Source organism: Aptenodytes forsteri, unplaced genomic scaffold, assembly GCF_000699145.1.
Source record: "Aptenodytes forsteri isolate BGI_AS27 unplaced genomic scaffold, ASM69914v1 Scaffold379, whole genome shotgun sequence".
Taxonomy (NCBI): Eukaryota; Metazoa; Chordata; class Aves; order Sphenisciformes; family Spheniscidae; genus Aptenodytes; species Aptenodytes forsteri.
Window position 1 is genome coordinate 2247712 of NW_008794088.1, and position 12430 is coordinate 2260141.

Here is a 12430-nt window from a genome sequence, read left to right on the forward strand (position 1 = left end):
GCATGGGAAGCTGAAAAGTCCTTGACTAGTGTAGGCACTACTTAGCAACAACTAAAACATCAGTGTGTTATCACCATTATTCTCATGCTAAATCCAAAACACAGCACTGTACCAGCTACTAGGAAGAAAATTAACTCTATCCCAGCCGAAACCAGGACACTTGCCTATTTCACCGGCTTATAGTGCACCTCTCCTAAGAAAACTCTACGCATGTAGAAGTGTGAGTGTCTATGGAGATAAGGAGGCTGAAGAAAATCCAGGCAAACAAAGCCTGAATACTGTGAACTATCTCAGCTCCAATGCATAGGAGGCCAACTACTATACCAAGCATTGTAAAGCTTTTCTCCCCACCCCGCCAAGTACTCACCAGGGTCAATTTTGTTTAGTCTAAAATCTGACAAAGCCACCCTAAAGGCACTATTTGGCTGATTTCAAGGAAATACCAGAGAACTGGATACATCACAAATACCTAGCCCTGTCTTTCCTACTGAACATTATGTTGTGAAACAAGTCCCTCCCTTAAAAGTCTTTTACCGTTAAAGCTTGCAGAGTAAGTATTACTGAGCACAGATCTGTCTTTATACAGACAGAGGCTTAGCACACTGGACTGCATTCTTCCATTGTAACCTGACAAGCCTACAGCTGCCGAGCTTTTTAACCCTCAGCAATCAGGAGGGCTTCCCTAATACAAAGCTACTGCTGTTTGTCCAGCCAGACCTCTTTAAGCATCTGCCTTTAAGGACTTCAGGCGAGATCTTTTTAATGCATATATAAGAGGAGCACCAAGTGATACCATGACATCAGGCAGAATAAGAGACTTACAGACTTTTCCTCTTTACCTTTCTCACAGATGGACAGGACTTCAGCATCGCATGCCTAGAGAAAAAGAGGAAAGAACTAAGTAGACTTTAGTCACTGCCCTCCTCTCCTTGGTGAGCATGCTCACCAGGACTTCAGTCCTCATGGAGCTTTCCTTGTTCCCGTCCCTAATGGACGGCCCTCCAGGACTGCCTTAGGCCACCTGCTCCAAGAAAACAGCTTGCAGGTCATACCCCTATGGAAAAGGAAAGGCTGCCTTTTCCAGAGGAGAGGGTATTCCTCCTCTGCACTGCAGCAGAGTCAGAAAGAGTCCTTGTTTTCATTCAGGGAAGAAATCCTGAGCACATTTGTGGGGTTGCATTACAATTGCCAAACGGTACTAGCTTGCAAACCCAGTTTCTACATTGGAATGATGAAATACCACTCAGCAGCTACAGCATTGTCACCAAATGGATACACTAATTTTCCTCATTTGATTTTAAACTAACTGCCTTTTGTAATCAGTTCAGAAGCATTGCTTCCAATAGAAACAGCAGTATGAAGAAGCATACTGCCATCAACTGTACAGTTGTTACCTTTCCTCATGCCTCCAACAGACTTTTACTCAAAAGGCTGCCTTAGGAAAAAAATCCATCCCTGTCGATGTTTTCACCCAGGCTATATTCTCTTCCAATTATAGGACTAAATATGAGCAGCTCTAATGATGACAGGCAAGAGAACAGTGAATGCACTGAATTCCTTCAAAATCTCATTCTGTAAAGCAGCAGAAAGAAAGAGAGAGAACAGGTACCTTAAAAAATGTCCAGTCCACTCCCAGTTTTAAGCCCTTCAGGTCAGGAGCACACATGTCAGATAGGGTTGCTTTGGGCTGTTTTAGTCCTGCAGGGAACAAACAAGAGTTCCTCCTTTTATCTAGGATGCCCCTAGGAAGGCAGAGCACCTGGGCTCAGGAGGGAGAGGGCTCACCTACCATATGGATAGAGCGGATCCGGCTCAGCAAGGATACTGTAAACAATGGCTGCATCTGCCACTGAGGTACAGATAGGGCCTGTAAAAGAGAGATCAGTTGCAAAAATGCGACAAGGGGTAAATAGTACCTTCCTCCCAAGGTCTTTTGTAGGCACAGATTGCCTCCCCTGTGAGAACACCACACAGCAAGGTCCCTGAAGTGGAGCACAAGTCCTCTTACCTACGCTGACTGTGGAGTAGGAGAGTGGCAAGCTGCCATGAGAACTGATGCGCCCAAACGTACCTAGAGAATAAGAAATAGGCAGTTAGCTAGATACCAGCAGTCGCTGGTAAGATCTGACCTAGATGATTCTAGTGCACCCAGTAGGTAAGTAACACACCCCTGCCAGTCACTTTTATGTCTGCCATTTCAGAGCCCAGTCACTCATCTTTCAACACCCTGTTCTGCTGACCATGATCTGTCTCATCAGTGAAACAGATGCGTTCAACAAATAGTGAAACTGTTTTCCCCCATAAGAAATTACTTAGTTGAGGGGAAATTTGGGCAGGGACACTGTGAAATACATGCATTTAAATATGCAGAAGGAGCATCTATGGTATGGAGGATGGAGAGGCAGGAGCAGGATTATCAACAGCGGGAGATACCACCCCCTGGGAGATCTCACCCACTTCACTAGTGAGACTTCACGCCTAACACCAGTTGTCTTCTGCGAGTGCTCATATTGCCTTTCTGACCAGTTACATTTTTGGGATCATCGTCATTATCTTCCTCAGATGAATCAAGATTAATCAAGTTGATCACATGTGAAGGATGGAAAAACAGAGTAATGGCTGAGTATCTAGTCTCAGATGAAGCAGCTGAGACCCTTTGGAATGATAAGCCATTACAAAAAGCCAGCATCTCTTCCAAGTGACAATCCTGGCTCGCCACCTTCCATGCTGTAGACACTGCCCTGTGCATGTCTTATGTCCTCTGCACATTCCCCTTGATTACATTAATTCTTACTGCAAAAACTGCATTGCTACTTCTTGTAACACTGAGATAAGAGGGAATGGCTACATCCTGGTTTCATACAAGCCTATTACCAGGTTTAACTTACCAGATACAAATCTGAGCAGCATCAGCCTCTCCATATAATTGGGGTGATGGCAAACTATCGTGGGTGAAGATGCTTTTCACCAGCTCACTACGGATACCCAACTACGTTGGGAACACCTCCCAGCAGAGAAGGAAGATTGAAGCAGGACGAGTGGGTAGAAAGAAGAGCAGCAAGCATGTTTTGTTCAGCATTTGACTCAAATAAATTAGGCTTTTTGAACATCTATTCAATAGCCAGTACTGAGAATACTTCCACTCTGCCGGTCCAACCCACATGACTCAGTGTTATGCTCCAGAGTTTCTCTGGTGGAGTTTTGCTTGACAGGAACTAATGGACTGTGCCTGACTTGTTTGTGGCATTCTATCCGATACAGCAAAAAAGACACACACTCCCTCCATGATTAAAGGGCTCTACCTTTCAGTCCCACCACACCACAGAACGAAGCAGGAATCCTCACAGAGCCGCCTCCATCTGTGCCAATAGCCACCGGGCAGAGACCTACAAAAAACCCCACACATTGGCCTGTGATCAGAGAGACATCATGTTGCCCTGTCCTACCAGCAGCTGTAGCCAAGACAGCACACAGAGCTCTCTGTTCAGCTAGGAGTTCCCTCCAGCTTCTAAACTCACTAAATGCCTGAGGCACTTTGGCTCAGGACCTTCCTCCTACCACCCCTGAGCTCCATTTAGGATGACCTACCTGCTGCTACAGCTGCTGCTGACCCACTGGAGCTCCCACCTGTGAAGTGGTTAGGCTTGTAGGGATTCCTAGGGATCTTGTGGTACCTAAGGCAGACAAATAGCGTTGAATCTTTTCCTAGGAAGGACCGCATGTACTACCACTACTGGGCAGGAAAAGATCCAGAAACACAGTTCAGGGATTACAATCTTTTAGTAAAGAGACACCACTTCATTCCAGATAGTGCTATGTCCCTAGAAAACAAGATGCAAAAAAGACTTCTGCCTCCAAGTCCAACGTCTTGTTACTATAAGCAACCTATCCAAAAGAGAGATTCAAAGCAAGAGAAAGGATGCCGCTCCAACTCTTCTGTCTGTGACAGCACTGTGCCATTACTGCATGCCACAGTGCGTTATGCAGTTCTAAAAGGTGGAACAGCTGGTGGCCAGCAATCCTTACAGACAAGCAAGTCAGCATCCTCAGCTCTGCCCTTTATCCCAGAGCAGCAGCTCCCAAAGTCTCCAGTCTGACCACAGTCCCCAGACACCAAAGAGACCTGCCAAACGGTGGGGTATCCAGCCAACCTCACACAGTGAGGAAACACCCTGGCACGTCGTGGCAGTTGAGGGGGAGCCCCAGTTCCATCCAGCTGCACATGCATGAAGCGTGGCTCTGCACATGGTTTATCAAGGCTGTGAGGACCACTGCTCTGGAATAGCAGTTCTCAGCTTGGCTACAGCTGGAGAATTCACAACAGTAAAGCAAATTCCAGTGAATCTGTTTTAGTTAGGAAATAAAAACACTATGTTCCCCTGAGATGACTGTACCTTTTCCCACTGTTCTGGGCCTTTAGCCATTACTGTGACTGAGAATTAGATTACTATTTATTGTTTTCTGTCACCACTTTTGTCTACCACTCATCCTGGAAATATTCACACCTCCAGGCCTGTAAGGCCTGGCAAACCAAGTTCCTTACTCAGCAGACACCACTTGGATCCTCTCCTTCCTTTGGTTTCAGGAGCCTTCAGGCTTTACAATGCTGGGTTTTCATACCCCCAGGGTTCTCCCTGCACAGGGTGCTTCCATCAGTTTTATTCTCACATGCTTGCCCTATTTTTGTACCCTTCCCTGTCAGTTCTGGACAGACTTTTAGGTCTTTCTAGACCCGGGGGAAGAGAGGGGAAAGGGATTTTTACCTATTAGGGTTGCATCCAGTTGTTCCAGCCCCTAGTTCATGCATGTTTGAGACCCCAATAATAATAGCCCCAGCCTCTCGCAGCTTCTTGGCCACAGTAGCATCTTCTGTTTCGGGCTCTGTCCCAAGATACACTGTTCCCACTCGGTGATGGTAAGGTACCTTAGCGAGAAGACACCTTATTATTCATCCTAAAACCCTGGCAAGGTAGGCAGGCACATGTGCATGCTTCACGTGCACACTTCAACTCCACAACAGATCCCAGACATTAGGACCCACAGAGGTAAGTAAGGCCTAGCAAGCTTCACTCTTCAGCTTGTCCTGTGATGGTTTCTGTTAGGAGGGACACTCAACCGTTCAATATTTGGTCCTTCTCCCATGCAGAGGAGTCCTTTTAATAGCATGATATGGAAGAGCAGAAACATGTAGATGGTCAAAAAGTCTGCCTCCCTGCAGCAATGCAGTTGCTATGCCCAGAGGCTGCAGAACCTTGGCCCCACAGCACACAGGAGCTCTATTTTCCGTTTTCCTATGGACAGAGCTGCAGTGTTTCATATCTGCAGTGCTTTGAAGCAAGGCACCGAGATTAGATGGATGCCAAAATCCCAGATGGACTCATTTCCAGGGTATGCTAAGTACTCTTCACTTTGATGCAGCAATGGAAGAATCTGTACATAAACAGGACTCGCACCCTATGGGTAGGTCTCTGCAGAGCCTACAACAGCTTGATGGCACTGTCAGGAGTATTTAATGGTAACTGTTGTTAGGCCACAGGCAAAACTCCTTGTGAGTGGGAATTTTCAAAGTAACTTGCATATTTCTGACACAAGTATATCCTTTAAGGTAAGGAGAGAGGGATGCTTTGCCAGTGGAGCAGTCAGTGCCTGAGAAATACAGACAGTTACACCCACCGCTACAGATGCTCTTACACATTCTCATTTCATCATAAGAGGAACTGTTTCCCACTCCCACCCTCTAGTCCCCATGGATTAAAGAGATCAGTACAAGATACGGAACACGTCTGCTCTACCCAAGATCTGTCTTCACCTGGCAAAACTTGTTAATCCTACTCATGACAAACCCACATACTACCCCTTATTACAAACATATTCTCAGGCTTCTGCTGAGGAGTTGGCCTTAAAACATTGTCGCGGTGAGTTGTCCAGGTTGACCACCTGCAGCATGAACTGACAGCTAGACAAGGAAACTCACCACTTTGAACTCTTCTTTCAGACACACTGGGATGCCATCCAGATAAGACAGGGTACATTTATTCCTGTAACGAGCAGTGGAGGCCTTGGCCATCTGCACAAAGAAAAAAAAAGTATATGCTATACATATTTAGTCGAGCTGAAGGTCATTACCAGTATCAGAACAGATACCAAAAATGGCTTTCTCAGGCTTCTACTAAGCCAAACTATAAAAGTTTCTTTCTTCTTCCACCATATGCTGATGGGAAACTACTACTTGGAAGCATCTATGCTAACGGATGCCACATAAGCACAGAAGTCCTGTTTTAAACATAGTCGTCCAGCAGGAAACAGATTGCTTTAATGCTACCTCTCTTTGCAGGAAGGAAAGCAAACTTGTTCGTAGTCCTCTACACAAGGAGGGAGGAAAAATGTACATATTTTTCTATGCAATGTATCAGCAGAAGAGCCTCTACCCCTTCTAATGGATGCTACAGCTCTTGGGGTGGCAGAGGCCCCTTTCCTACCAGAGGCAGACATTACCAGCATTATTTGCTCCTGGTCCCATTGCACTATCGCTCTGAGTGGGGGCGTGGATTTGTCGCTGTCCTCCAGCATGGCAATGATGTTCTTTGCTACCTGAGATGGCGTCAGCTTCCCACTCCTACAGGACAGGAAAAGTTGGGACCCTGTTACAAGACCCCCACACCACACCCACACACAGGGTTTGTCTCTCATGTAGCAAGATGGCAGCTGTCACAGCTGTAAGCAAGAACTAGGTAAGAATCTGTGTGTGGTGATGATTTCAACACAGTTGACACCATCAAGACAGGAGACTCCCTTCCTTAAGGGGAGAATTTGCCTACACAGCACACCCCCAACCCTTAGAGTAGGGGCAGGAGCTAGGAGAGTTACACAGAAATTCCTGAACAACCAGATAAACAGGGAAGGACAGCTGACAACTTTAGAGAGTCCTCAAGCTCCTAAAAGCCTGAGGCTATGAAACTCCCAGTATCATGAACTAAGACCAAGAGGCCAGCCCCCTTTATACAGGCTCGCTCTCTCTCCCCTGTTACAGAGAAGGGGCTCCCAGCAGTACTGTCATAATCCACTTTTAACAAACAGGCCTTCCCTCCCTCTTGGCAAAAGGCTACATTACACGACAAACACATCTATCTCTGACTGACACGAAAGCCTCACAGTCAGGATGCACCTATAACCCCAGACTGCAGTGTCAGCCTTTTGCTCCAAGGTCACAGCCTACTGGCAGAGGTGGCCCTTGAGGAACATGTGCCAGGAGTGCAAGAGGATTTATCTGAGCACTCCACATATGGCACGTCCCACAGGCAACCAGGAGTTACCGAGCAGTCAACAGCTCGCAGAACCTCAGTGTCAGGGACGTGCTTCCAGTTGTTCCTGAGCGAGACACATTTACTTGGTGAAAGCCATCAAACTGCTCACAGGAGCACAAGCAGCTGAAGAACCAAGGGATACTTCAGAGACCCACAGTATGTGCAACTTGCATCATCCAGATGAACCTTCCTCTGCTTCTCACTCACATGTTTGGGCAAACAAGGTATGTAGAAATCTCTCCCAGAGAAGACTGACAATAAGCCAAGGAAAACAGCATTTAAACATCCTTGCAGGGCTTGTAAAAGTTGTGCCAGCTCCCCCATTTGGTTTTCCTTCGTTATTCTAGTAGAGGGAAAGGATTCCAAAGGGTGATGCTGAACAATGGTACCTCAAGGACAATCCTAACAAAGAAATGCCTGAGAGCTTGTGGAACAGTAGCAGCCCACAGCAGGGAAACATGCAAGACAGGTTGTTCCCAGACCACAATTTCACCTACCGGTAGCAGTCCAGGTAGTCTTTGATCCCTTTGAAGCTAAACCCATGGCTAGCAGAATCAGACCTGCAAAGAAAGAATTAAAGGGGCAACTGTGAACCGCCAAAGCCACCTCTGTTTAGACCTGCAGACTTCAGTATCACAGTCCAATGCAGGTTGGGCATCATCCACTTCCAGTAAACCTGCTGGTCACTATTTGGACCACCAGCCTACACATTTCAGCTCACACTCTGTCAGACTCCTTGCACACATGCAAGACACCAGGCACACTAAGGGTGCCACAGAAATAAGGGGTCAGTCTTGCTGACGTGTTCTAGTTGCTTCATATTTCTACTGCAATACAGCAGTCACTAAACTGTTCAAAATTTATTCCAGGTTTACATTTGCTACTCACCACTGGAGCATTACAGAATAGCTAGAATACACTGGTAAACCTACTCCTAGGTTCTGCGTCCCAAGTTTGATCCAGAGAGCCAGCAGCACATACCGTGTGTGGTGTGGGAGGGGGAAGAGACATTATGCAGCACACACAAAGATTCACATCAGCAAACTGCTTAGAAACTAAATCGATGGCTCTAGCACATAAGAAACAGACCATTTCTCATCACAACAGGATGAACGTAAGATCATCTGAAGAGCTAGCTACAATTACTACTCCTGTGATGTCACCGTATCATCACCCAAACCAGAAGCCATATCTTGGAATAGGACAGTGTATGGCACTGTAATGTGCTATGCAGGGAAGAGGCAAGGCTCCAGTAACCTGCCCTGTAATACTCAATATATCAGCGGTGGAACTGGGGACACTAGAACCAGAAGGCTGCACTCACCCTGACCAATGCCTGCAGGAAATACATCCCTTCCTCTAAAGTGAAGGAGCTGAAAGTTTTTCCTTGCTCTACCTTAGGAACTCAAGCAGGGAGCAAGCTTAGTCTTGCTAAAAGCAGAGATACATACAGAGAACCCACTCTCCGAGATGCTGATGAAGTGCAGCTCATAGCCATCTTCAGTAACTACTGGACAGGCCCACAACTAAGAACAAAACCAGATGGGGAGAGCATTCATAGCAGCCCAGCTGCTCCCACCTCAGCATCAGACCTCAGTGAGACAAGCAAGCCCGAGTAACATTTCGCCTGGAATCTAGTGGGATTTAATCAAGTACAGGCTGCAATCAAGAAGCTGAACAGGCTTTTAACCAAGCAACCTAACTAACAAAGACTAATTTCTTGAGGATCGTTTTCTTTATACCCTGTGTTCCTTCTCTCCTCCAAGCAACCCCTGTGTTGTTCTCTTTGAGATTCCTTGCAGGCAAGAAACAGCTCACCTGCAAACTCACTTAAAGGGATCTATGTGCTGACTAGCCAACCACTAAGTGTATCTGCTCTAATAGTGCAACCACAGCCCTGGCAAGGGCAGAATTTGGTCTCTCCCCAGTAAGCAGACTCCCTGAAGCTTGTAGAAACTTCACATTGCCTGTAACTACTGGTGATTTGTAAGTTACAAAAGGAAAGATAGACTGACAGCACAATTTGTTTTGTAAAGTAGCCAGGTGTGGAAAAAGATTTTAATCCAAATTACTGACAATGACAGCTTCCCACTAATGTAACAGTGCCAACACATGTTCTTCCATTCCACTCTTACACATCACATACTGACCTTGCCTCTATCAGCTGCTCAATAATATCTGAAGTGCTTTTAGCCTCAGACTTGTCTTCCATAACCTCCGCAGCAACCTCTGGGATAAACGTGGGATCTTCATGAATGTCAAGCGAACGCATGAGCGAGAAGTTGTTCAGTCTGAAGGAGAGAGAGTCACTGCTAGAGTTTGCAAGCTCTACCATGACTAATTTTTCAGACTGTGCAGAGGGAACCTTACCCAGGAACATTTTGTCCTAGCAGTCTGCTCTCACAGCAGGGAGTTGCAACAGTTACAAGATAATCTCTCTCACACCTTTCCTAAAGGCAGCATCAAATCTACTCTGCTTGCTTAACAAAGCCTCCTACATCTTGACAAAAGGCCAGCCAGCCTCCGTAAACCCAAGCTGCGAAAGAACAGGTGAAAGTTTTCAATTCACTTTAATTAGATATATCACCCACAGACCAAAAGACAGGAATGGAGAGGAAAAGAAAAGGAGAAAGTAGTGTAAGCCATATGTTCAAGCACTAATCCTGTTAAAACAAGCACCTCTTCAGACTTTTCCATGACCTGCTTCAACACAGCTCATTCGCAACCAAATACAACAGCGATTGCAGCACGAGCCCAGGGCTTGGAACACATAATGAAGCAAGGAAATCAAGACCCTCTCATAGGTGTCAAAGAATGATCTGCTGTGTAACAGCAATGACGCTTGTCTGGGTTTGATTCACTCAAAAAGCCAATGCCCCAAGTAAAAATTCAAGGGCACCAATGCCATGTAATACATTTCTCAGTGTCCTGGGATCTGCACAGATGACCCATCAAACAACGGGCAAACTATGTGAGCCAAGTGTGAGCTTGAGGTTCCCGACACCTCCTAACCTGAGTGGCTCTTAGTGCAATGTACACTTGAAAGCACAGTTTCTAAACAAAAACGTGAGAGAGAAGGAGAAAAGACTGACCTAAAACAGTGTAATATCGTTAGAAAGAACGTCTGGCCTCATTTCCCCACTACTACTATTCTTTTACCACTACTGGTGATAAACACAGCAGATTCGCACATCCACAAGCTTTGAAAGAAAGACTGCTCTTTAGCAAAAGAACAGAAAGGCAAAGAGGCAAGCTGTCGAATTCGGTTTCTATGCACCTGCCTGAGTGTGAAAAAAGGTTAATTTCTTCTGATAGAGACCCACTCAAACCAGAGTAGTTAAAAAAATAATCTAGTAAACAACATCTATGACATAATCTTGCTCACTCTCCAATCAAGTTATGCAGCTTCCCTCGCAGATAACCTGTAAGTGGTGTGCAATGCAAGCACCTTTGAAAAAAAAAAAAAAAAAAACAACCCAAAAAAACCACAAACAAGAAACTTGGAGGGGGAGAAAACTCCCCACTCTTACCTTATTAAGAGCGGCAGTAAGCAAATCTGTCCAAAAGCCTAGAAGAAAGTAAGCAGAAACATTGGTTTGCAGTAACTTTGACCTGAATACCTTCCTCACTAGACAAGAAATGCTGAATGTCCTCACAATTGCTGCAGTCTCAGAGCACCCTAGAGAGCATGCAATCCTATCTAGTAAAAAAATAGCACAAATAGTTGTATTTCAGGCCACAAAATTGGCCTGAAATGCTTTTCCCCCACCTCTCATGTATATATAAAGAGCATATTCTTCTGGCTCTCCTGCCTTTGTCCTTCCCTGACTCAGCCCAGAAAGCCTGCAGCTGCAGGCTGCAACACTGTTAAGAGGCATCTATATAGCTCCCATCTGTCACTTTCTTCATGTTCTGCAGATTATGCAAACACTGGGTAAGGCAGAAGCTTATTATTATTTTGTTTATCCCACTGTTATGATCTTTCCTGTCACTCAACCAGCTCCTGCAGTAAACCGAGTCAACTTGGCATGAGAAATTTAGAGACTCCATGGTAGCAGACAACTGAAAACACTCTTTGAATACCTTGGTTCCCAGTGCAGCAATACCAGCGGTCCCAAAGAGACCAGCCTTGTTCTAGCCTGCCTTAACAGCTCAACAATGGACTTCAAAAACCCGTTAAGCAAGGCTCACTCTCCTAGATCCATGAAGCGATTGTTGCCTCACACAGTACACAAGAATTACAGTCTCTTTTTGAAAACGCATTGCTCCTAATCTACATCTAATCTAAAACAGCACAATCTTGTAGGAGATTGAGAATCTTGAGTCCCCCCTCCAAGGGGGATGTCAGGAAAGGAAACAAGCCCAGGGCCACGCACCAGAAGTGGCCACAAAGCAAAGAATAAAAAGGTATTCTGGTTGTCATATCCTGGAAGAAAGCCACTTGCAAGGTATTCTCATGAATAAACACAGCCCATCGCTAGCTTTCACTCCAGGCCCAACCAGCCACCAAGCTCTGTAACAGGTCACACTGCTGAAATGAGACTTTCGTGCCTAACCTTGACACTGGCTCAAAAGGAAATGCCCAGCAGCAACAAAATCCACCTGCTTTTGGGTCGATGCTGCCACAGGGCACTCACTGCCAAGGGGACGCAGGCTTTTCTCCCCCCAGCACCCTGCCATACAGCAGTCACGCCTCCTCCACAACGGCCTTGGCAGGAATCAACCCACAGGCTCAAAGGCACACCAAAGCCCTCCCGAGGAAGGGCGCTGGGGGGACAGCCGCCTTCAACACCTTCCTGAAAACCCCACTCAGAGGGCTGAAGGACCCGAACCCCTTCACGTCCGCGGAAAGCTGGCGGTGGCTGTATTCTAAGTTTGATGTCGGCTTCGGGCTCTCCACGCCCGAAGACACTCACGACACCCTCACCCCAGAGGCCATCTCTCTCTCTCCCCACGGCATCCTACCTGGGGGACACGGTGAACCCAAAACCACGCAGAGAGTCACAACCTCCCTACAATTTCCCAAGAAACGCGGGTTTTACCTTCCCACCGACCCCCCCTCCCTCCGAAACCCCCGGCAGTCTTGACCGGTTTCCCCCAGCAACCTCGGGTTTTACTGCCTTGTT

General features: G+C 46.4%; 1 protein-coding gene across 1 annotated transcript in view; it reads right to left on the reverse strand.

The window, feature by feature from the left end:
• Window positions 1-10867, reverse strand: part of LOC103895133 (fatty acid amide hydrolase) — a 15048-nt gene extending 4181 nt beyond the window's left edge. The window contains exons 1-12 of the mRNA XM_019470838.1: window positions 10835-10867; window positions 9455-9595; window positions 7802-7864; window positions 6496-6616; window positions 5975-6067; window positions 4764-4924; window positions 3589-3674; window positions 3303-3386; window positions 2009-2071; window positions 1790-1867; window positions 1610-1698; window positions 840-876 (exon numbers count right to left, since the gene is read on the reverse strand). Of these exons, the coding sequence (XP_019326383.1) occupies window positions 840-876; window positions 1610-1698; window positions 1790-1867; window positions 2009-2071; window positions 3303-3386; window positions 3589-3674; window positions 4764-4924; window positions 5975-6067; window positions 6496-6616; window positions 7802-7864; window positions 9455-9576 (997 nt within the window). The 5' untranslated portion in view covers window positions 9577-9595; window positions 10835-10867. The remainder of the gene's footprint in view (window positions 1-839; window positions 877-1609; window positions 1699-1789; window positions 1868-2008; window positions 2072-3302; window positions 3387-3588; window positions 3675-4763; window positions 4925-5974; window positions 6068-6495; window positions 6617-7801; window positions 7865-9454; window positions 9596-10834) is intronic.
• Between the last annotated feature and the right edge of the window lie 1563 nt (window positions 10868-12430).